The sequence below is a fragment of the Cherax quadricarinatus genome, chromosome 41, assembly GCF_038502225.1.
Source record: "Cherax quadricarinatus isolate ZL_2023a chromosome 41, ASM3850222v1, whole genome shotgun sequence".
NCBI classification, from domain to species: domain Eukaryota; kingdom Metazoa; phylum Arthropoda; class Malacostraca; order Decapoda; family Parastacidae; genus Cherax; species Cherax quadricarinatus.
The window spans coordinates 10,432,708-10,457,135 of record NC_091332.1 but is presented as its reverse complement, the minus strand read 5'-3'; the positions used below and the strand labels follow the sequence as shown (position 1 = coordinate 10,457,135).

Genomic DNA, 24,428 nt, shown 5'->3' with positions numbered 1-24,428 from the left:
ACTGTTACAGTATTACATTATTATAATGGTACTTAGTGGAGTGGAGTGACTTTCATTAGTTTCTTTTTTTCTTGAAATACCAGACGTATACTGTGAATTTCATATAACCTGTAGTTACCAGCGGTCGAAGAATACACAACGAGAAGCAATTATTACTACAGAAAAAGCGTCCTTCCTCCAAAATTTCCACCAGTCAACTATAGTGATAATATAGCATTTATTGTGGTGGAGACGAAAAAAAAACTAGAAAAGCTAGATACAGCGATTGATAAACAAGGGTTGAGGCTCGACCGTTCGTCATTGTAGGAGCTGCCAGAAATCACCGGTTCTTCAACACGCAAGTTATACTTTTGTATCAATCGAATCACATATTACTCGGGTAGATAATTTCAAGTAGATCCTTCATGTGTTAGCCCAAATCACCGACCAGTATGTTTTAAATAAACCATACCCCGGCCGGGATTGAACCCTCGGTCAGAGAGTCTCAATCCCGGCAGGGGTATGGTTTGTTTGCAATCGTGTCATTACGATTTCGTGAGTCATGTTTTAAATAAGTGACCCACTGATCAGATCAGATCGACTGGTCCGAACCCTCGACTGGTCCGAACCCTTGATGGTCCGAACCCTTGACTGGTTACAAACGGATTCGTTGGACAATAAAGCAGACTGTAAACGGATGGGGTTGTAGGCGCCCTTATCAAACACAAACAATAAATATAAATCAGGAACGTACACCGTAAGCTGTCCAATATACAAGTACAGTTAGAAATAGAAATACAAATACCTAGAACTTCATTTAAGGAGGTTATTAATAGAGTATTCAAGAGGTTGCTAGTAGAATTACAGTAAATCAACCATTCAAATCATTATGAAGCTCTGTGTAGTCTGCAGTCAATCAAACAAACGGGCTTCCACATGGATAAATTGTCATTTTTGTGGAAGTTGGTGTCACGCCCCTTGTGCAGATATCCAAGAACTAGCTACATGCAGTATTAAAACAGGGAAGTGTTTTTGGGTATGCCCAAATGAGATAAATCTTTGGACTAAAATCGCAAGGGTATTAAAAGAGGATAACATCAAAGCTGCTTTCATAGACAACCTGGAAGCTTTCTACAACAGATGGGAACATAAAAAGTCTGGGCTGAATGGTACTGCCCTTGATACTGGCCATGTAGTCAGAAACTGTAAGGCTGGAAGTGATGTCCTGGTAGCCAGTAAATGTGGGGCTGATAGTGCTGTCCTGGGAGACAGTAATGCACCCAACATCTTGCTCCTGGGGGATTTCAACTTAAGGCACCTAAAATGGAGGAATATAGCAAATAATATTGTTGCAGTAATAACACCAGGAGGCAGCTCTGATGAAAACTCACACTCACTCTTAAATCTCACTTTTAAATCTCTGCACAAAATTCAATTTAAACCAACAAATAATAGAGCCTACTAGACTGGAGAATACACTAGACCTCATCTTCACTAACAATGATGATCTGATAAGAAATGTCACCATATCAAAAACAATATACTCAGATCACAACATAATTGAGGTTCAGACATGTATGCGTGGAGCCCCAGACCGACATAATGAGACTAGTCACGAGGGAGCATTCACCAAATTCAACTTCAATAACAAAAACATAAAGTGGGACCAAGTAAACCAAGTCCTAACCGATATAAGCTGGGAAGATATACTAAGCAACACAGACCCCAACTTATGCCTAGAACAGATTAACTTGGTGGCACTCGATGTATGCACAAGGCTTATTCCTCTAAGAAAAAGGAGGAGTAGATGTAAAATAGAAAGAGACAGGCGCTCCCTTTACAGGCGACGGAAAAGAATAACAGAGCGGCTAAAAGAGGTCAATATATCTGAAATGCGTAGGGAGACACTGGTCAGAGAAATAGCAAGCATCGAACTTAAGCTAAAGGAATCTTATAGGAGTCAGGAATCGCGGGAAGAACTAAAAGCCATAAATGAAATCGAAAGAAACCCAAAGTATTTCTTCTCCTATGCCAAATCAAAGTCGAGAACAACGTCCAGTATTGGGCCCCTACTTAAACAAGATGGGTCCTACACAGATGACAGCAAGGAAATGAGTGAGCTACTCAAGTCCCAATATGATTCAGTTTTTAGCAAGCTGCTAACCAGACTGAGAGTCGAAGATCAAAATTAATTTTTTATGAGAGAGCCACAAAATTTGGTTAATACAAGCCTATCTGATGTTAACCTGACGCCAAATGACTTCGAACAGGCGATAAATGACATGCCCATGCACTCTGCCCCAGGGCCAGACTCATGGAACTCCGTGTTCATCAAGAACTGCAAGAAGCCCCTATCACGAGCCTTTTCCATCCATGGACACGGGGGTCGTCCCACAGTTACTAAAAACAACAGACATAGCCCCACTCCACAAAGGGGGCAGTAAAGCAACATCAAAGAATTACAGACCGATAGCACTAACATCCCATATCATAAAAATCTTTGAAAGGGTCCTAAGAAGCAAGATCACCACCCATCTAGAAACCCATCAGTTACACAACCCAGGGCAACATGGGTTTAGAACAGGTTGCTCCTGTCTGTCTCAACTATTGGATCACTACGACAAGGTCCTAAATGCACTAGAAGACAAAAAGAATGCAGATGTAATATATACAGACTTTGCAAAAATCTTCGACAAGTGTGACCATGGCGTAATAGCGCACAAAATGCGTGCTAAAGGAATAACAGGAAAAGTCGGTCGATGGATCTATAATTTCCTCACTAACAGAACACAGAGAGTAGTCGTCAACAGAGTAAAGTCCGAGGCAGCTACGGTGAAAAGCTCTGTTCCACAAGGCACAGTACTCGCTCCCATCTTGTTCCTCATCCTCATATCCGACATAGACAAGGATGTCAGCCACAGCACCGTGTCTTCCTTTGCAGATGACACCCGAATCTGCATGACAGTGTCTTCCATTGCAGACACTGCAAGGCTCCAGGCGGACATCAACCAAATCTTTCAGTGGGCTGCAGAAAACAATATGAAGTTCAACGATGAGAAATTTCAATTACTCAGATATGGTAAACACGAGGAAATTAAATCTTCATCAGAGTACAAAACAAATTCTGGCCACAAAATAGAGCGAAACACCAACGTCAAAGACCTGGGAGTGATCATGTCGGAGGATCTCACATTCAAGGACCATAACATTGCATCAATCGCATCTGCTAGAAAAATGACAGGATGGATAATGAGAACCTTCAAAACTAGGGAGGCCAAGCCCATGATGACACTCTTCAGGTCACTTGTTCTATCTAGGCTGGAATATTGCTGCACACTAACAGCACCTTTCAAGGCAGGTGAAATTGCTGACCTAGAAAATGTACAGAGAACCTTCACGGCGCGCATAACGGAGATAAAACACCTCAATTACTGGGAGCGCTTGAGGTTCCTAAACCTGTATTCCCTGGAACGCAGGCGGGAGAGATACATGATTATATACACCTGGAAAATCCTAGAGGGACTAGTACCGAACTTGCACACGAAAATCACTCACTACGAAAGCAAAAGACTTGGCAGACGATGCAACATCCCCCCAATGAAAAGCAGGGGTGTCACTAGCACGTTAAGAGACCATACAATAAGTGTCAGGGGCCCGAGACTGTTCAACTGCCTCCCAGCATACATAAGGGGGATTACCAACAGACCCCTGGCAGTCTTCAAGCTGGCACTGGACAAGCACCTAAAGTCGGTTCCTGACCAGCCGGGCTGTGGCTCGTACGTTGGTTTGCGCGCAGCCAGCAGCAACAGCCTGGTTGATCAGGCTCTGATCCACCAGGAGGCCTGGTCACAGACCGGGCCGCGGGGGCGTTGACCCCCGGAACTCTCTCCAGGTAAACTCCAGGTAAGAACATAAGAACATAAGAAAGAAGGAACACTACAACAGGCCTACTGACCTATGCAGAGCAGGTCCATGTCATCCCCCCCCGGATTAGACCAATGACCCACCCCCCGGATTATCCCAATGACCCACCCAGTCTGGTCATCCCCACTCAAGGATGGAGCACTGTACCAGACCCAGCAGCACAAGCTGGTCAGGTCCAACTCACACCCACCCACACCCACTCATGTATTTATCTAACCTATTTTTAAAACTACACAACGTTTTAGCCTCAATAACTGTACTCAGGAGCTTGTTCCACTCATCCACAACTCTATTACCAAACCAGTGCCTTCCTATATCCTTCCTGAATCTGAATTTTTCCAACTTGAAACCATTGCTGCGAGTCCTGTCTTGGCTGGAAATTTTCAGCACACTGTTTACATCCCCTTTATTTATTCCTGTTTTCCATTTATACACCTCGATCATATCCCCCCTAATTCTACGCCTTTCGAGAGAGTGCATATTCAGGGTCCTCAGTCTATCCTCATAGGGAAGATTTCTGATACATGGGATCATCTTTGTCATCCTCCTTTGTACGTTTTCCAGAGCATTTATATCCATTCTGTAATACGGTGACCAAAACTGTGCAGCATAATCTAAATGAGGCCTAACCAAGGATGTATAGAGTTGAAGAACAACCTGAGGACTCCTATTATTTATGCTTCTTGATATGAAGCCAAGGATTCTATTAGTTTTATGGCGAACACTTATGCACTGTTGTCTTGGTTTCAGATTACTGCTAACCAGAACTCCTAAATCTTTTTCGCAATCCGTAATATTAAGATCTACATTATTTAGTTTATATGTGGCATGGTTATTGTACTGTCCAACATTTAGAACTTTGCATTTGTCTATATTAAACTGCATCTGCCACTTCTCCGACCACTGCATCAGTCTATTCAAATCTTCCTGGAGTGCTCTAATCTCCTCGTCAGAATGAATTCGACGGCCTATTTTGGTGTCATCGGCAAACTGCTGATGTCGCTCTTTATGCCCTCATCTATGTCGTTTATGTATATTGTGAACAGCAGGGGGCCCAACACTGACCCCTGTGGAACACCGCTCGTGACGCTTCCCCACTCTGATTTCTCCCCATTTATGCAAACTCTCTGCTGCCTATTTGTCAACCATGCCTCTATCCAGGAAAAAAATTCTCCTCCTATTCCATGTGCCTTAATTTTCACTGTTGTCTTGGTTTTAGGTTACTGCTAACCAGAACTCCTAAATCCTTTTCGCAATCGGTAGTATTAAGATCTACAGTATTTAGTTTATATGTGGCATGGTTATTTAACTGTCCAACATTTAGAATTTTGCATTTGTCAATATTAAACTGCATCTGCCACTTCTCCGACCATTGCGTCAGTCTATTCAAATCATCCTGGAGTGCTCTAATGTCCTCATTAGAATGAATTGGGCGGCCTATTTTGGTGTCATCAGCAAATTTGCTTATGTCGCTATTTATTCCCTCATCTATGTCGTTTATGCAAATTGTGAACAACAACGGGCCCAACACTGACCCCTGAGGAACACCGCTTATGACGTGCCCCCATTCTGACTTCTCCCCATTTATGCAAACTCTCTGCTGTCTATTTGTCAGCCATGCCTCTACCCAGTAAAAAATTTCTCCTCCTATTCCGTGTGCCCTAAGTTTCCTCAATAGCCTCTGGTGTGGAACTCTTTCGAAAGCCTTACTGAAGTCCATATACACAATATCATATTCATTACCATGATCTACCTCCTCAAACACCTTAGTGAAAAAAGTTAATAATTCGTAAGACAGGAACGCCTCTTTGTAAAACCGTGTTGAGAATCATTAATCAATCTGTGCCTGTCAAGATGGCTATGAATTGCTTCGGCAATTATTGATTCCATAAATTTTCCCACTATGGAGGTAAGGCTTATTGGCCTATAGTTCGAAGCCAAGGACCTGTCACCTGCCTTGTAAATAGGTATTACATTTGCCATTTTCCACTTATCAGGCACTATGCCAGTTAGTAGTGATATGTTAAAAAGATTAGCCAAAGGTATGCTAAGTTCCTCTTTACATTCCTTCAACACCCTTGCAAACAGTTCATCAGGGCCTGGGGATTTGTTAGGTTTTAGTTTCTCTATTTGTCTGAGGACCATGTCACTAGTTACCGCAATCGTACATAGTTTATTATCGTCCTGTTCTACATAATCTATTATTTCAGGAATATCGCTAGTATTTTCATGGGTGAAAACTGAGAGGAAGCAGGTATTTAGAATTTCACACATATCCTTATCACTGTGAGTGATCTGACCAGAGTTACTCTTAAGTGGGCCAATCTTGTCCCTAATCTTACTTCTGTATACCTGAAAGAACCCTTTTGGGTTAGTCTTTGAATCCCATGCGACCTTAGCCTCATAATCCCTCTTGGCTTTTCTTATTCCTTTTTTTATTTCTCTCTTTAATTGAATATATTGATTTCTTAACTGCCCATCCCCTCTTTTGATACGTCTATATATGCCTCTCATTTGACCAATGAGATGTTTTAATCTTTTGTTCATCCATTTGGGATCATTTTTGTTAGATCTAATTTCCCTACTCGGAACAAAAGTTGTCTGGGCAGCTAGAACTATGCTCTGAAAAACGTCATATTGGCAACCAAGATCACCTACCTGACCCATAGTCAGGACATCCCAATTTAGCCCACCCAAGTAATTTTTCAGTCCCATGAAGTCGGCCAAGCGAAAATCTGGGACAGAGATTTGATTGCAGTTATCTGGGTAATTCCATGATATATTGAAACTAAGTGATTTGTGATCAAATTAGTTTTTCGGGAACGCTTGTGCATTAATGTCCTGGTTTTAGGCTACCGCTAACAAAAATATCTGAATCTTTTTCGCATTCAGTTTCCTTGAGGTCCACATTATTTAGTTTTATCATACCATGAGACGGGCAGTCGTTAGCGAGATCACTGTGGCTGGTCCTATCCCAGTAATATAACTGTATCAGTAATCACTTGGCCCATTCAGAAGATCACAAACAATTAAGAGACATCTAACATGTCAAGTCTCACAAACACAACAATCCATTGGGAAGCAGCAGTCATAACTCATAAGGTGAATTACACTGTCAACTGGACCATCAGAAAATCGGTTCTAATCAACACAAAACAAAATTTTGATTTATCACAGGGCCGATGGAAAACCGATGTTTGAACATTTGCTCTAAAAAAAAAAAATACAGTATTCCAGCATCCAACTTAAACTCGTGGTACGACCTGAAGTGTATGTGACATGACGCTCATCTGACCTGAAGTGAGAGTAAAACGATGCATCATTGTGTGTGATAAATGGTAACACCTTCACATGTGACCCCGACCCACGACCCCTGACCCTTTCCTCTCCTATATAACCAGTGCTTTCTCTCCAGTATTTGCTAAAGAGGACGTTAGATGGAGGTTGAAAAATATAAACAACTCTTATTCTGTTTTTATCTTGATGAGAGTTCATCTCTCTCTCTCTCTCTCTCTCTCTCTCTCTCTCTATATATATATATATATATATATATATATATATATATATATATATATATATATATATATATATATATATATATATATATATATATAGTTAATTTAAGGGATGACTGGCTCGTCTTTCCACAGTTATATAATACAACATTAACGCACAACAACACCTCCATTTCTTAAGTAACAGCCGCAACGAAACCCAACTTTCCCCACACATAAGAAAAATTTTCAGCATACAATGTCATCATAAAATAAAGACAGTGAGGGATCAAAGGGAAACAACACAGAAACACACACCCCTGCCCCATTTTCTATGAATGGAGGGTATTGCAGATCATTGGAAGGTCGTGAGGGCGTCGGTGTGTGTTTTGTGAGGGTTGAGGCGGGTGTCTTACAGGCCTCCAAGGGTCGTCTTCTTTTGTATTAGTTTGAAGGGCAAACAGACTCAATGATTTCTTCTCCACTATAGGACAAAACCTTGCCAATAAAATCCCAAGCTCAGATACCCCACCAAATGACTACCTCACCGGCAACTACCCGAACACACTGTTCCTAGCTCCGACTAACCCATACGAAGTCTCCCTTATTATCAACGCACTAAAAAACAAGGCAGGAGATTTAAATACCTTACCACCCCTTATATACAAAAAAGTGTCACAAGTGCTATCACCAATCATTGCAACACTCTTTAACAAATCCATTGAATCCTCCACCTTCCCTACAGTACTCAAAATAGCAAGGGTCACCCCGATCCACAAAGGAGGAGACCAAACAGAGTTGAATAACTATAGGCCAATATCCAACTTACACCCTCTCTCAAAAATCTTCGAAAAATTAATTCATAAACGAATCTACTCCTACCTTATCTCCCAAAACATACTCAACCCCTGCCAATTTGGATTCAGGCCTAATAAAAATACTAATGATGCTATTATACACATGCTAGAACATATATACACTGCAATAGAGAAAAAAGAAGTCCCACTGGGGATCTTCATTGACTTACGTAAAGCTTTTGATACAGTTGACCATGACTTGCTCCACGTAAAATTGTCACACTATGGTATAAGAGGGCACTCCCTCAACTACCTCAAGTCTTACCTCAGCAACAGAAGCCAATATGTGTACGCAAATGGGGCAAACTCTTCTGCACAACCAATTACAGTTGGTGTCCCACAGGGAAGTGTCCTTGGCCCTCTTCTCTTTCTCCTATACATAAATGACCTTCCAAATGCTTCGCAATTACTCAAACCCACACTATTTGCAGATGACACTACATACGTCTTCTCTCACCCGAGCCCAGTCACGCTAGCCAATACTGTAAATACCGAATTACAGAAAATATCTACCTGGATGAGGACTAACAAACTTACACTAAACATTGACAAAACCTACTTCATTCAGTTTGGTAACAGAGCTACAGATGTCCCTCTTAACATAATGATAAATGGATCACCTATCACAAAACTAATAGAGGGAAAATTCTTAGGAATCCACCTTGATAATAGACTCAAATTTCATACACATATACATCAAATTTCTAAGAAAATTTCCAAGACTGTAGGCATACTATCGAAGATACGGTACTATGTTCCACAGTCAGCCCTCCTGGCCCTATATCACTCTCTTATTTACCCCTATCTCACCTATGGAATTTGTGCATGGGGCTCAACAACAATTAACCATCTCAGACCACTAATTACCCAACAAAAGGCTGCAGTTAGAATGATAACAAATTCTCACTACAGGCAGCACACTCCACCAATATTCAATACACTAAACCTACTCACCATACAAAACATCCATACTTATTACTGCACCTATTACATACATAGAACACTTAACTCTGATATTAACCCTCCCCTCAAACATCTCCTTGCCAACCTCAACAGAACACATGACCATAACACAAGGCACAGATCACTCTTTGATGTTCCTCGTGTCCATCTCACACTATGCAAAAACTCAATGCACATAAAAGGCCCTAAAATCTGGAATTCATTACCTGTAAATATAAAAGAAACACAACCTGTTTATAAATTCAAGTCTCTTCTCAAAGATTACTTACTCACCCAAAACCAAATAAATACTGAATAACTGAACATTATAAATTGTATATCTTAAATGTTTCTCACAATTATATCACATAAATGTTAAACCTAAAACCCAATCTAACTTATTATTTTTTAAATACACTACCTAACAGAATCACTACCTAACTGAATGCAACCATATGACCTGTCTTTGTAATACTCACTTGTGCTTTATAGTTATCTGTTTACATTAATGTTTTATCACTGATTTCATCATTGCTTAGTAGCAGCGCTGTATAGTCCTTGTGGCTTAGCGCTTCTTTTTGATTATAATAATAATAATAATCATTGCTTAGTTAATCTTAAGTTAATTTTAAGCCAGCCCGTAATGCTATGCATAGTATAAGTGGCTTTGGCATACTGCTCTTATCTGTATTTTTTTGTACCTCTGTATGTGTGCACAAATTGGAAATAAATAAATAAATAAATAAATAAAAACACAGAAACACACACCCCTGCCCCATTTTCTATGAATGGAGGGTATTGCAGATCATTGGAAGGTCGTGAGGGCGTCGGTGTGTGTGTTTTGTGAGGGTTGAGGCGGGTGTCTTACAGGCCTCCAAGGGTCGTCTTCTTTTGTATTAGTTTGAAGGGCGTAACGTCGAAATATTTTGGAGACAAAGCTGCAAGAATGCACAACATGCTATTTTTTGATCAACTTTTTGATTGGAAGTAGAAGTTAAAACTCTATAATAATCTTTATTTCTAGAAGTACATGATACAACTAATACAGACCTAGCTGACATCACTGGCATACCGTATAGAAAGTCCCTGGTTATGTACTAATATCCAGGTTATGACTAATATCCAGGTATCTACTTCTTGGTGAACAGGCACAGCGGGTGTCTGTGGTTCGATCCCCGGCCAGGTGGATACATTGAGCGTATTTCTTTACATTTGTTTGTTCATGTTCACCTAGCAGTAAGTAGGTACCTGGGTGTTAGTCGACTGGTGTGACTCGCATCCTGGGTGACAAGATTTAAGGACCACAATGGAAATAAGACAGTCCTCGATGACGTACTGACTTTCTTGGGTTATGCTGGGTGGCTAACCCTCCGGGATTAAAAATCCGAATAAAATCTTATTTTAAGGGAAAGTGTCCAACGTTTCACCCATGCTGGGATCCATCCCGGACCCTCAGTGTGTGAGCTATGATGCTACCAGCCAAGCCACGGGGCGTTGTATAAGTAGTTTCGTTTCTGGATGTTTGTGTCTTGCTCCACAGATGTCTCTCTCTGGTATGGATACGAGGTCAATCTTGTCAGTTCAGTCACCTGCGTGACCTCGCTGTCTTGACAGGATCACTCATTTTTTTTTCTGAAGAATCACGATACTTCGTTAATTTAGTAACTGTATTATATACGTTGTGGAAAAAAAGACACCTATGTACAGTTCAGGACATTTATTAGAGGAAACGTTTCGCCACTATTGGCCTCTTCAGTCCTACTGTACGTGTCTTTTTCACACCATGTATGTATTACCACACCATTTTACAGTTATATTATACACACCATACCCATCCCGTGGGCGGCAGGCAAAACATTACACCTTGCTAGTAGATACTGACAAATTAGTTTAGAAAGAAACCTAAACAAACACTAGGACATATTAGAAAACGTTTCGGTCCTGGGACCTTGATCAAGGTCCCAGGACCGAAACGTTTTCCAATATGATCCTAGTGTTTCATCACGCGTCTTTTTAAACCACACATAGTGGGTCAGATTGACTGGGCAGCCGTCCAGTGAGAGCCAAACAAGCTACAGTAATAATGATCTTACAAGGTGTTTATTTTTTTTGTTAAAAACGTAATGAAATTGTAATACAGACGTTAATTCAGTTGCAAAATATCTGAAGATGATTTCTACGTGACCCACAATGATGGCTGATACACTCAGCAAGGAGCACAAGTTAACTGGTCCCAGCAGCGTGTTAATATTGTCCCAGCAGCGTGTTAATATTGTCCCAGCAGCGTGTTAATATTGTCCCAGCAGCGTGTTTATATTGTCCTAGCAGCGTGTTAATATTGTCCTAGCAGCGTGTTTATATTGTCCTAGCAGCGTGTTTATATTGTCCTAGCAGCGTGTTAATATTGTCCCAGCAGCGTGTTAATATTGTCCCAGCAGCGTGTTTATATTGTCCTAGCAGCGTGTTAATATTGTCCTAGCAGCGTGTTTATATTGTCCTAGCAGCGTGTTTATATTGTCCTAGCAGCGTGTTTATATTGTCCTAGCAGCGTGTTAATATTGTCCCAGCAGCGTGTTAATATTGTCCCAGCAGCGTGTTTATATTGTCCTAGCAGCGTGTTTATATTGTCCTAGCAGCGTGTTAATATTGTCCCAGCAGCGTGTTAATATTGTCCCAGCAGCGTGTTAATATTATCCCAGCAGCGTATTAATATTGTCCTAGCAGCGTGTTAATATTGTCCCAGCAGCGTGTTAATATTGTCCCAGCAGCGTGTTAATATTGTCCCAGCATGTTAATATTGTCCCAGCAGCGTGTTTATATTGTCCTAGCAGCGTGTTATTATTGTCCTAGCAGCGTGTTAACATTGTCCTAGCAACGTGTTAATATTGTCCTAGCAGCGCGTTAATATTGTCCTAGCAACGTGTTAATATTGTCCTAGCAGCGTGTTAATATTGTCCTAGCAACGTGTTATTATTGTCCAAGCAGCGTGTTAATATTGTCCTAGCAGCGTGTTAATATTGTCCTAGCAACGTGTTATTATTGTCCTAGCAACGTGTTAATATTGTCCTAGCAGCGTGTTAATATTGTCCTAGCAACGTGTTATTATTGTCCTAGCAGCGTGTTAATATTGTCCTAGCAGCGTGTTAATATTGTCCTAGCAGCGTGTTATTATTGTCGTAGCAGCATGATAATATTGTCCTAGCAGCGTGTTAATATTGTCCTAGCAGCGTGTTATTATTGTCGTAGCAGCATGATAATATTGTCCTAGCAGCGTGTTAATATTGTCCTAGCAACGTGTTATTATTGTCCTAGCAGCGTGTTAATATTGTCCTAGCAACGTGTTATTATTGTCCTAGCAGCGTGTTAATATTGTCCTAGCAGCGTGTTAATATTGTCCTAGCAACGTGTTATTATTGTCCTAGCAGCGTGTTATTGTCCTAGCAGCGTGTTATTATTGTCGTAGCAGCATGATAATATTGTCCTAGCAGCGTGTTAATATTGTCCTAGCAGCGTGTTAATATTGTCCTAGCAACGTGTTAATATTGTCCTAGCAGCGTGTTAATATTGTCCTAGCAACGTGTTATTATTGTCCTAGAAGCATGTTAATATTGTCCTAGCAACGTGTTATTATTGTCCTAGCAGCGTGTTATTGTCCTAGCAGCGTGTTAATATTGTCCTAGCAACGTGTTATTATTGTCCTAGCAGCGTGTTAATATTGTCCTAGCAGCGTGTTAATATTGTCCTAGCAACGTGTTATTATTGTCCTAGCAGCGTGTTATTGTCCTAGCATCATGATACAAATATCCTAGCAGTACATTGAAATTGTCTAAACTGTTGAAATTTGATTTAGATACAGTGAGGATCGAGTCTAGAATCAGAATATTTCACCTGGACACATCAAGGAACTTTTCTTTTTTGATATGGGATGAATTTTGAATCCACCAAAAGTCTAAATTCACATCTATGAACAAATTAAAGAAAATAGTAAAATTGAGCACAACTTTCAAAAAAGTTACCGGGATTGAAGCTGTTCTCCCCTTCCTTGGATCAAACCTCATTCCCCAGGCGCTGTGGCACCCCGTGCGGGTTTAGTGGTTGAAAATGACTATAATTTCCTTTATTGGACCATCTGTAGTCCATACTGAATCACTAATACATTCACCTCATTTTTATTTGATGATATACGAGGATTGTGGTTCAGTGGTACCGCCTTCGGTTCACAATCGAAGCGCCCAGGTTCGATCCTAGGACGGTTGAGACGTAGAAAAATTGAGACATTTGTTGCAACACTTTATTAATGAGACCTGTTGCAACACTTGTGTATCTTTACAATTGCTGTCAGACACATCAACATCTTGGGATCTTGATGCAGGGAATTCTACACTTACCTGATCTATAAGCCTGACCTGCTTCCACCTGTACATTTCTCCAAGGTGACGCAGCCTACGACTGCTTCCCCTCACCTGTCTGCAACGTATAAGTTCCTCCGCATCTTTTATGAAGATTGATGGACTGATCACATGGACTCCAGGCTGAGGGATTGATTACCTCAAACTCCTCTTCGTCTTCCACCTTTTTTCTGCATTGGACTGAAGAAGCCATTGTGTCTCACCTACCTACCTAGTACCTACCCCCAATCAGTCAGATACGTGGTAACAGCCTATGCTCTCTCACACCTCTTTCTTTGCGAACTAAAATGACATTGAAGACTGGAGATTGCAGTACCGTGGCTGGAAGAGTTCACAAATACGTTTAGACGATGTTTCGGTCCTTACTAGACCATTATCAAGTCACAAATGAGCAAGAAAAATGGGGAGAAACCCCAAATTATCTCGGACGGACTGAAATGTCGGCTAAATAATATAAACTGTGAAATACGCAATTTATTATAGTCAGGTGAAGAGTTAAATCTACACGGACTTCATCCAGTGGGAATACTGAGTAAAAAGTGGGAGCATACTGGTACAAATGGTTCACTTATGACTGGGCGTTTTTATGACGGTGACAGTTGAAACTGTAATGGCTGTCACGGCCATTCAGCAGTTCAGTATTTGCCATCATACCTGCAGTTTCCCCATGAAGGTGCAAGCTATAATGGCCCTTACTGCAGGGTTCACTCTATAATGTTCAACTATCACTGGGTAACATTGATAATGGGTTGGGCGAATATTTTTGTTAGTGGTTTAGATTTGACAAGGACCTGCCTAGTATGGGCCAGTAGGCCTGCTGCAGTTTTTCTCCGTTCTTATGCTCTATAATGGTTCTTACTGCAGGGTTCAGTCGATAGTGTTCAGTTATAATTGTTCGTAAGCTATAATGGCCCTTACCGCGGCTTCACTCGACAGTGTTCAGCTATAATTGTTCTTTCATTTCTTTGCAGCGATGTGGTACTCTTGGACGTGATATGAGAATACGACATTCAGGTGACCTCATTACAACACGCGTCAGTAAATTAATGAGAAGAACAGACTAGAAATACTGATACAAGTGCAGGAAATGCGCCGTGCGGTGAAACTCAATAACAATGGCGCACAGACTGCGATGAACTGCATAAGAGGTCAGCCAGAGGTGACCCTAGGTCAGCAGGTGTGATCGCTTACACTCCGAGGTACCTCCAGACACTCTTGTGGTCGGTTACTCTCCGTGCACGCTGACTTCAGCGTCAGGATGGCGTCCTATTCCGAGCTGGCGTTCGAGTGGTCCATGCTTTGTCAAGAATGTACTGACTGCTGGACTGATACAGGTAAGTGTTATATTTATAACATCTGCTGGACTGATACAGGTAAGTGTTATATTTATAACATCTGCTGGACTGATACAGGTAAGTGTTATATTTATAACATCTGCTGGACTGATACAGGTAAGTGTTATATTTATAACATCTGCTGGACTGATACAGGTAAGTGTTATATTTATAACATCTGCTGGACTGATACAGGTGTTACATTCATAATTTCTGTTGGACTGATACAGGTATCGTAACTGTAAATCAGTAATTACTTTCAAGAGGTAATTACCCAAAGCCTACCCTTGACCCTGACCTTGAGCATATAAGGCGCAGGCTGATTTTCCAAGACTTCTTGTGGAAAAAAGGCGTGCCTTTTATGCCAGAAAATATGGTAAGTGTTGCTTTCAGAGCGTTTAATAATGTGTAACTCAAGTGTTACAATGGGAAGAAACAAGCAAGTGTTCCATCTATTTTCCCGCCGAAGTGTACCATTTTAACTTGAAATTGTGGCGTCAGTTTAACCCTGCAAGGCAGGTAGGTACCTTGAAACAGGAGAAAAATTGCTTTTCTGATGAATGGAAGCTCTCTCCTTCCTGGAATCATATTAGAGTTCTGCTGGTGGTGTTGATACAACAGTCAAGTTATGCTGGTGCTGTTGATACAAGAGTCAAGTTATGCTGGTGCTGTTGATACAAGAGTCAAGTTATGCTGGTGGTGCTGATACAACAGTCAAGTTATGCTGGTGCTGTTGATACAAGAGTCAAGTTATGCTGGTGCTGTTGATACAAGAGTCAAGTTATGCTGGTGCTGTTGATACAAGAGTCAAGTTATGCTGGTGGTGCTGATACAACAGTCAAGTTATGCTGGTGCTGTTGATACAAGAGTCAAGTTATGCTGGTGGTGCTGATACAACAGTCAAGTTATGCTGGTGCTGTTGATACAAGAGTCAAGTTATGCTGGTGGTGCTGATACAACAGTCAAGTTATGCTGGTGCTGTTGATACAAGAGTCAAGTTATGCTGGTGGTGCTGATACAACAGTCAAGTTATGCTGGTGCTGTTGATACAAGAGTCAAGTTATGCTGGTGGTGCTGATACAACAGTCAAGTTATGCTGGTGCTGTTGATACAACAGTCAAGTTATGCTGGTGGTGCTGATACAAGAGCAGAACTATGCTGGTGGTGCTGATACAAGAGCAGAACTATGCTGGTGGTGCTGATACAAGAGCAGAACTATGCTGGTGGTGCTGATACAAGAGCAGAACTATGCTGGTGGTGCTGATACAAGAGCAGAACTATGCTGGTGGTGCTGATACAAGAGCAGAACTATGCTGGTGGTGCTGATACAAGAGCAGAACTATGCTGGTGGTGCTGATACAAGAGCAGAACTATGCTGGTGGTGCTGATACAAGAGCAGAACTATGCTGGTGGTGCTGATACAAGAGCAGAACTATGCTGGTGGTGCTGATACAAGAGCAGAACTATGCTGGTGGTGCTGATACAAGAGCAGAACTATGCTGGTGGTGCTGATACAAGAGCAGAACTATGCTGGTGGTGCTGATACAAGAGCAGAACTATGCTGGTGGTGCTGATACAAGAGCAGAACTATGCTGGTGGTGCTGATACAAGAGCAGAACTATGCTGGTGGTGCTGATACAAGAGCAGAACTATGCTGGTGGTGCTGATACAAGAGCAGAACTATGCTGGTGGTGCTGATACAAGAGCAGAACTATGCTGGTGGTGCTGATACAAGAGCAGAACTATGCTGGTGGTGCTGATACAAGAGCAGAACTATGCTGGTGGTGCTGATACAAGAGCAGAACTATGCTGGTGGTGCTGATACAAGAGCAGAACTATGCTGGTGGTGCTGATACAAGAGCAGAACTATGCTGGTGGTGCTGATACAAGAGCAGAACTATGCTGGTGGTGCTGATACAAGAGCAGAACTATGCTGGTGGTGCTGATACAAGAGCAGAACTATGCTGGTGGTGCTGATACAAGAGCAGAACTATGCTGGTGGTGCTGATACAAGAGCAGAACTATGCTGGTGGTGCTGATACAAGAGCAGAACTATGCTGGTGGTGCTGATACAAAAGCAGAACTATGCTGGTGGTGCTGATACAAGAGCAGAACTATGCTGGTGGTGCTGATACAAGAGCAGAACTATGCTGGTGGTGCTGATACAAGAGCAGAACTATGCTGGTGGTGCTGATACAAGAGCAGAACTATGCTGGTGGTGCTGATACAAGAGCAGAACTATGCTGGTGGTGCTGATACAAGAGCAGAACTATGCTGGTGGTGCTGATACAAGAGCAGAACTATGCTGGTGGTGCTGATACAAGAGCAGAACTATGCTGGTGGTGCTGATACAAGAGCAGAACTATGCTGGTGGTGCTGATACAAGAGCAGAACTATGCTGGTGGTGCTGATACAAGAGCAGAACTATGCTGGTGGTGCTGATACAAGAGCAGAACTATGCTGGTGGTGCTGATACAAGAGCAGAACTATGCTGGTGGTGCTGATACAAGAGCAGAACTATGCTGGTGGTGCTGATACAAGAGCAGAACTATGCTGGTGGTGCTGATACAAGAGCAGAACTATGCTGGTGGTGCTGATACAAGAGCAGAACTATGCTGGTGGTGCTGATACAAGAGCAGAACTATGCTGGTGGTGCTGATACAAGAGCAGAACTATGCTGGTGGTGCTGATACAAGAGCAGAACTATGCTGGTGGTGCTGATACAAGAGCAGAACTATGCTGGTGGTGCTGATACAAGAGCAGAACTATGCTGGTGGTGCTGATACAAGAGCAGAACTATGCTGGTGGTGCTGATACAAGAGCAGAACTATGCTGGTGGTGCTGATACAAGAGCAGAACTATGCTGGTGGTGCTGATACAAGAGCAGAACTATGCTGGTGGTGCTGATACAAGAGCAGAACTATGCTGGTGGTGCTGATACAAGAGCAGAACTATGCTGGTGGTGCTGATACAAGAGCAGAACTATGCTGGTGGTGCTGATACAAGAGCAGAACTATGCTGGTGGTGCTGATACAAGAGCAGAACTATGCTGGTGGTGCTGATACAAGAGCAGAACTATGCTGGTGGTGCTGATACAAGAGCAGAACTATGCTGGTGGTGCTGATACAAGAGCAGAACTATGCTGGTGGTGCTGATACAAGAGCAGAACTATGCTGGTGGTGCTGATACAAGAGCAGAACTATGCTGGTGGTGCTGATACAAGAGCAGAACTATGCTGGTGGTGCTGATACAAGAGCAGAACTATGCTGGTGGTGCTGATACAAGAGCAGAACTATGCTGGTGGTGCTGATACAAGAGCAGAACTATGCTGGTGGTGCTGATACAAGAGCAGAACTATGCTGGTGGTGCTGATACAAGAGCAGAACTATGCTGGTGGTGCTGATACAAGAGCAGAACTATGCTGGTGGTGCTGATACAAGAGCAGAACTATGCTGGTGGTGCTGATACAAGAGCAGAACTATGCTGGTGGTGCTGATACAAGAGCAGAACTATGCTGGTGGTGCTGATACAAGAGCAGAACTATGCTGGTGGTGCTGATACAAGAGCAGAACTATGCTGGTGGTGCTGATACAAGAGCAGAACTATGCTGGTGGTGCTGATACAAGAGCAGAACTATGCTGGTGGTGCTGATACAAGAGCAGAACTATGCTGGTGGTGCTGATACAAGAGCAGAACTATGCTGGTGGTGCTGATACAAGAGCAGAACTATGCTGGTGGTGCTGATACAAGAGCAGAACTATGCTGGTGGTGCTGATACAAGAGCAGAACTATGCTGGTGGTGCTGATACAAGAGCAGAACTATGCTGGTGGTGCTGATACAAGAGCAGAACTATGCTGGTGGTGCTGATACAAGAGCAGAACTATGCTGGTGGTGCTGATACAAGAGCAGAACTATGCTGGTGGTGCTGATACAAGAGCAGAACTATGCTGGTGGTGCTGATACAAGAGCAGAACTATGCGGGTGGTGCTGCAGAACTATGCTGGTGGTGCTACAAGAGCAGAACTATGCTGGTGGTGCTGATACAAGAGCAGAACTATGCTGGTGGTGCTGATACAAGAGCAGAACTATGCTGGTGGTGCTGATACAAGAGCAGAACTATGCTGGTGGTGCTGATACAAGAGCAGAACTATGCTGGTGGTGCTGATACAAGAGCAGAACTATGCTGGTGGTGCTGATACAAGAGCAGAACTATGCTGGTGGTGCTGATACAAGAGCAGAACTATGCTGGTGGTGCTGATACAAGAGCAGAACTATGCTGGTGGTGCTGATACAAGAGCAGAACTATGCTGGTGGTGCTGATACAAGAGCAGAACTATGCTGGTGGTGCTGATACAAGAGCAGAACTATGCTGGTGGTGCTGATACAAGAGCAGAACTATGCTGGTGGTGCTGATACAAGAGCAGAACTATGCTGGTGGTGCTGATACAAGAGCAGAACTATGCTGGTGGTGCTGATACAAGAGCAGAACTATGCTGGTGGTGCTGATACAAGAGCAGAACTATGCTGGTGGTGCTGATACAAGAGCAGAACTATGCTGGTGGTGCTGATACAAGAGCAGAACTATGCTGGTGGTGCTGATACAAGAGCAGAACTATGCTGGTGGTGCTGATACAAGAGCAGAACTATGCTGGTGGTGCTGATACAAGAGCAGAACTATGCTGGTGGTGCTGATACAAGAGCAGAACTATGCTGGTGGTGCTGATACAAGAGCAGAACTATGCTGGTGGTGCTGATACAAGAGCAGAACTATGCTGGTGGTGCTGATACAAGAGCAGAACTATGCTGGTGGTGCTGATACAAGAGCAGAACTATGCTGGTGGTGCTGATACAAGAGCAGAACTATGCTGGTGGTGCTGATACAAGAGCAGAACTATGCTGGTGGTGCTGATACAAGAGCAGAACTATGCTGGTGGTGCTGATACAAGAGCAGAACTATGCTACAAGAGCAGAACTATGCTGGGTGCTGATACAAGAGCAGAACTATGCTGGTGGTGCTGATACAAGAGCAGAACTATGCTGGTGGTGCTGATACAAGAGCAGAACTATGCTGGTGGTGCTGATACAAGAGCAGAACTATGCTGGTGGTGCTGATACAAGAGCAGAACTATGCTGGTGGTGCTGATACAAGAGCAGAACTATGCTGGTGGTGCTGATACAAGAGCAGAACTATGCTGGTGGTGCTGATACAAGAGCAGAACTATGCTGGTGGTGCTGATACAAGAGCAGAACTATGCTGGTGGTGCTGATACAAGAGCAGAACTATGCTGGTGGTGCTGATACAAGAGCAGAACTATGCTGGTGGTGCTGATACAAGAGCAGAACTATGCTGGTGGTGCTGATACAAGAGCAGAACTATGCTGGTGGTGCTGATACAAGAGCAGAACTATGCTGGTGGTGCTGATACAAGAGCAGAACTATGCTGGTGGTGCTGATACAAGAGCAGAACTATGCTGGTGGTGCTGATACAAGAGCAGAACTATGCTGGTGGTGCTGATACAAGAGCAGAACTATGCTGGTGGTGCTGATACAAGAGCAGAACTATGCTGGTGGTGCTGATACAAGAGCAGAACTATGCTGGTGGTGCTGATACAAGAGCAGAACTATGCTGGTGGTGCTGATACAAGAGCAGAACTATGCTGGTGGTGCTGATACAAGAGCAGAACTATGCTGGTGGTGCTGATACAAGAGCAGAACTATGCTGGTGGTGCTGATACAAGAGCAGAACTATGCTGGTGGTGCTGATACAAGAGCAGAACTATGCTGGTGGTGCTGATACAAGAGCAGAACTATGCTGGTGGTGCTGATACAAGAGCAGAACTATGCTGGTGGTGCTGATACAAGAGCAGAACTATGCTGGTGGTGCTGATACAAGAGCAGAACTATGCTGGTGGTGCTGATACAAGAGCAGAACTATGCTGGTGGTGCTGATACAAGAGCAGAACTATGCTGGTGGTGCTGATACAAGAGCAGAACTATGCTGGTGGTGCTGATACAAGAGCAGAACTATGCTGGTGGTGCTGATACGAGAGAAGAACTATGCTGGTGGTGCTGATACATGAACAGAACTATGCTGGTGGTGCTGATACAAGAGCAGAACTATGCTGGTGGTGCTGACACAAGAGCAGAACTATGCTGGTGGTGCTGATACAAAAGCAGAACTATGCTGGTGGTGCTGACACAAGAGCAGAACTATGCTGGTGGTGCTGATACAAGAGCAGAACTATGCTGGTGGTGCTGATACAAGAGCAGAACTATGCTGGTGGTGCTGATACAAGAGCAGAACTATGCTGGTGGTGCTGACACAAGAGCAGAACTATGCTGGTGGTGCTGATACAAAAGCAGAACTATGCTGGTGGTGCTGATACAATAGCAGAACTATGCTGGTGGTGCTGATACAAGAGCAGAACTATGCTGGTGGTGCTGATACAAGAGCAGAACTATGCTGGTGGTGCTGATACAAAAGCAGAACTATGCTGGTGGTGCTGATACAATAGCAGAACTATGCTGGTGGTGCTGATACAAGAGCAGAACTATGCTGGTGGTGCTGATACAAGAGCAGAACTATGCTGGTGGTGCTGATACAAGAGCAGAACTATGCTGGTGGTGCTGATACGAGAGAAGAACTATGCTGGTGGTGCTGATACATGAACAGAACTATGCTGGTGGTGCTGATACAAGAGCAGAACTATGCTAGTGGTGCTGATACAAGAGCAGAACTATGCTGGTGGTGCTGACACAAGAGCAGAACTATGCTGGTGGTGCTGATACAAAAGCAGAACTATGCTGGTGGTGCTGATACAAAAGCAGAACTATGCTGGTGGTGCTGATACAAGAGCAGAACTATGCTGGTGGTGCTGATACAAGAGCAGAACTATGCTGGTGGTGCTGATACAAAAGCAGAACTATGCTGGTGGTGCTGATACAATAGCAGAACTATGCTGGTGGTGCTGATACAAGAGCAGAACTATGCTGGTGGTGCTGATACAAGAGCAGAACTATGCTGGTGGTGCTGATACAATAGCAGAACTATGCTGGTGGTGCTGACACAAGAGCAGAACTATGCTGGTGGTGCTGACACAAGAGCAGAACTATGCTGGTGGTGCTGATACAAAAGCAGAACTATGCTGGTGGTGCTGACACAAGAGCAGAACTATGCTGGTGGTGCTGATACAAGAGCAGAACTATGCTGGTGGTGCTGATACAAGAGCAGAACTATGCTGGTGGTGCTGATACAAGAGCAGAACTATGCTGGTGGTGCTGACACAAGAGCAGAACTATGCTGGTGGTGCTGATACAAAAGCAGAACTATGCTGGTGGTGCTGATACAATAGCAGAACTATGCTGGTGGTGCTGATACAAGAGCAGAACTATGCTGGTGGTGCTGATACAAGAGCAGAACTATGCTGGTGGTGCTGATACAATAGCAGAACTATGCTGGTGGTGCTGATACAAGAGCAGAACTATGCTGGTGGTGCTGATACAAGAGCAGAACTATGCTGGTGGTGCTGATACAAGAGCAGAACTATGCTGATGGTGCTGATACAAGAGCAGAACTATGCTGGTGGTGCTGATACAAGAGCAGAACTATGCTGGTGGTGCTGATACAAGAGCAGAACTATGCTGGTGGTGCTGACACAAGAGCAGAACTATGCTGGTGGTGCTGATACAAGAGCAGAACTATGCTGGTGGTGCTGACACAAGAGCAGAACTATGCTGGTGGTGCTGATACAAAAGCAGAACTATGCTGGTGGTGCTGATACAAAAGCAGAACTATGCTGGTGGTGCTGACACAAGAGCAGAACTATGCTGGTGGTGCTGATACAAAAGCAGAACTATGCTGGTGGTGCTGATACAAAAGCAGAACCCTGCTGGTGGTGTACGGATAAACCAGAACTTTACGTAGCTTTAAATAATAAACAGAACGGGTCCCTGAGTGTGTGTGTGGGGTTGACTGTGAATACGACTTTCCTACCAAGGGCCAATAGGCCCTCAAGGGAGTTATTACTGTTGTTTCGCGTGTCGTTTTCACCTTTACCTTGATTGATTGAGCGTTTATTCTTTTGTCTACCTCTGGCAAAGGTGTCAGATGTCAAGACTTGACAGCATCGTCAGCCTTGACTGACAGTTAATCTGAGCATTCACCACGAAACCTGTTTTATTGGATTTGGTTGATGGTTGATAGTTCTACTGTGTTGAGTGACAGTTCTACTGTCTGTGTTGAGTGACAGGTCTACCGTCTATCTGTGCTGAGTGATTGATTCAGTGCCCCGCTGTCTCATTCTCTGGTAACATAACTACGAAGACTCACGTGCAACTCCTAGGTATGTTTATTGACGAGACGTTTCGCCCACCAGGGGCTTTATCAATCTAAAACAGTGACATGGAAATTTAGCATTTTATAATAGAGAGCTGATGGAAGGAGTGGAGAAATGCAGCAGAAGGAGACGTGGTCACATGTGGGCGGGACCCACTAGAGGAAGTAGGCAAGGTCCTGAAGATCTGCAGATACTTGATGTACAGATACTTGATGTACAGATACGTGATGAACAGATACTTGATGCACAGATGTGCATATACTTGATGTACAGATATTTGATGTACATATACTTGATGTACAGATACTTGATGTACAGATACTTGATGTACAGATACTGATGTACATATACTTGATGTACAGATACTTGATGTACAGATACTGATGTACATATACTTGATGTACAGATACTTGATGTACAGATACTTGATGTACAGATACTTGATGTACAGATACTGATGTACATATACTTGATGTACAGATACTTGATGTACAGATACTGATGTACATATACTTGATGTACAGATACTTGATGTACAGATACTGATGTACATATACTTGATGTACAGATACTTGATGTACAGATACTGATGTACAGATACTTGATGTACAGATACTTGATGTACATATACTTGATGTACAGATACTTGATGTACAGATACTGATGTACATATACTTGATGTACAGATACTTGATGTACAGATACTGATGTACATATACTTGATGTACAGATACTTGATGTACAGATACTGATGTACAGATACTTGATGTACAGATACTTGATGTACAGATACTGATGTACATATACTTGATGTACAGATACTTGATGTACAGATACTTGATGTACAGATACTGATGTACAGATACTTGATGTACAGATACTTGATGTACAGATACTTGATGTACAGATACTGATGTACAGATACTTGATGTACAGATACTTGGTGTACAGATACTTGATGTACATATACTTGATGTACAGATACTTGATGTACATATACTTGATGTACAGATACTTGATGTACATATACTTGATGTACAGATACTTGATGTACAGATATTTGATGTACAGATACTGATGTACATATACTTGATGTACAGATACTTGATGTACATATACTTGATGTACAGATACTTGATGTACAGATACTTG

The 24,428-nt window shown here is 42.9% G+C and overlaps 1 protein-coding gene across 1 annotated transcript in view; it reads left to right on the top strand.

Annotated features, from left to right (window-relative positions):
- Window positions 1–24,428, top strand: part of Cen (cerebellar degeneration-related protein 2-like) — a 298,305-nt gene that overhangs the window by 10,883 nt on the left and 262,994 nt on the right. The window contains exon 2 of the mRNA XM_053786683.2: window positions 14,577–14,939. Coding sequence (XP_053642658.1) covers window positions 14,864–14,939 — 76 coding nt within the window. The 5' untranslated portion in view covers window positions 14,577–14,863. The remainder of the gene's footprint in view (window positions 1–14,576; window positions 14,940–24,428) is intronic.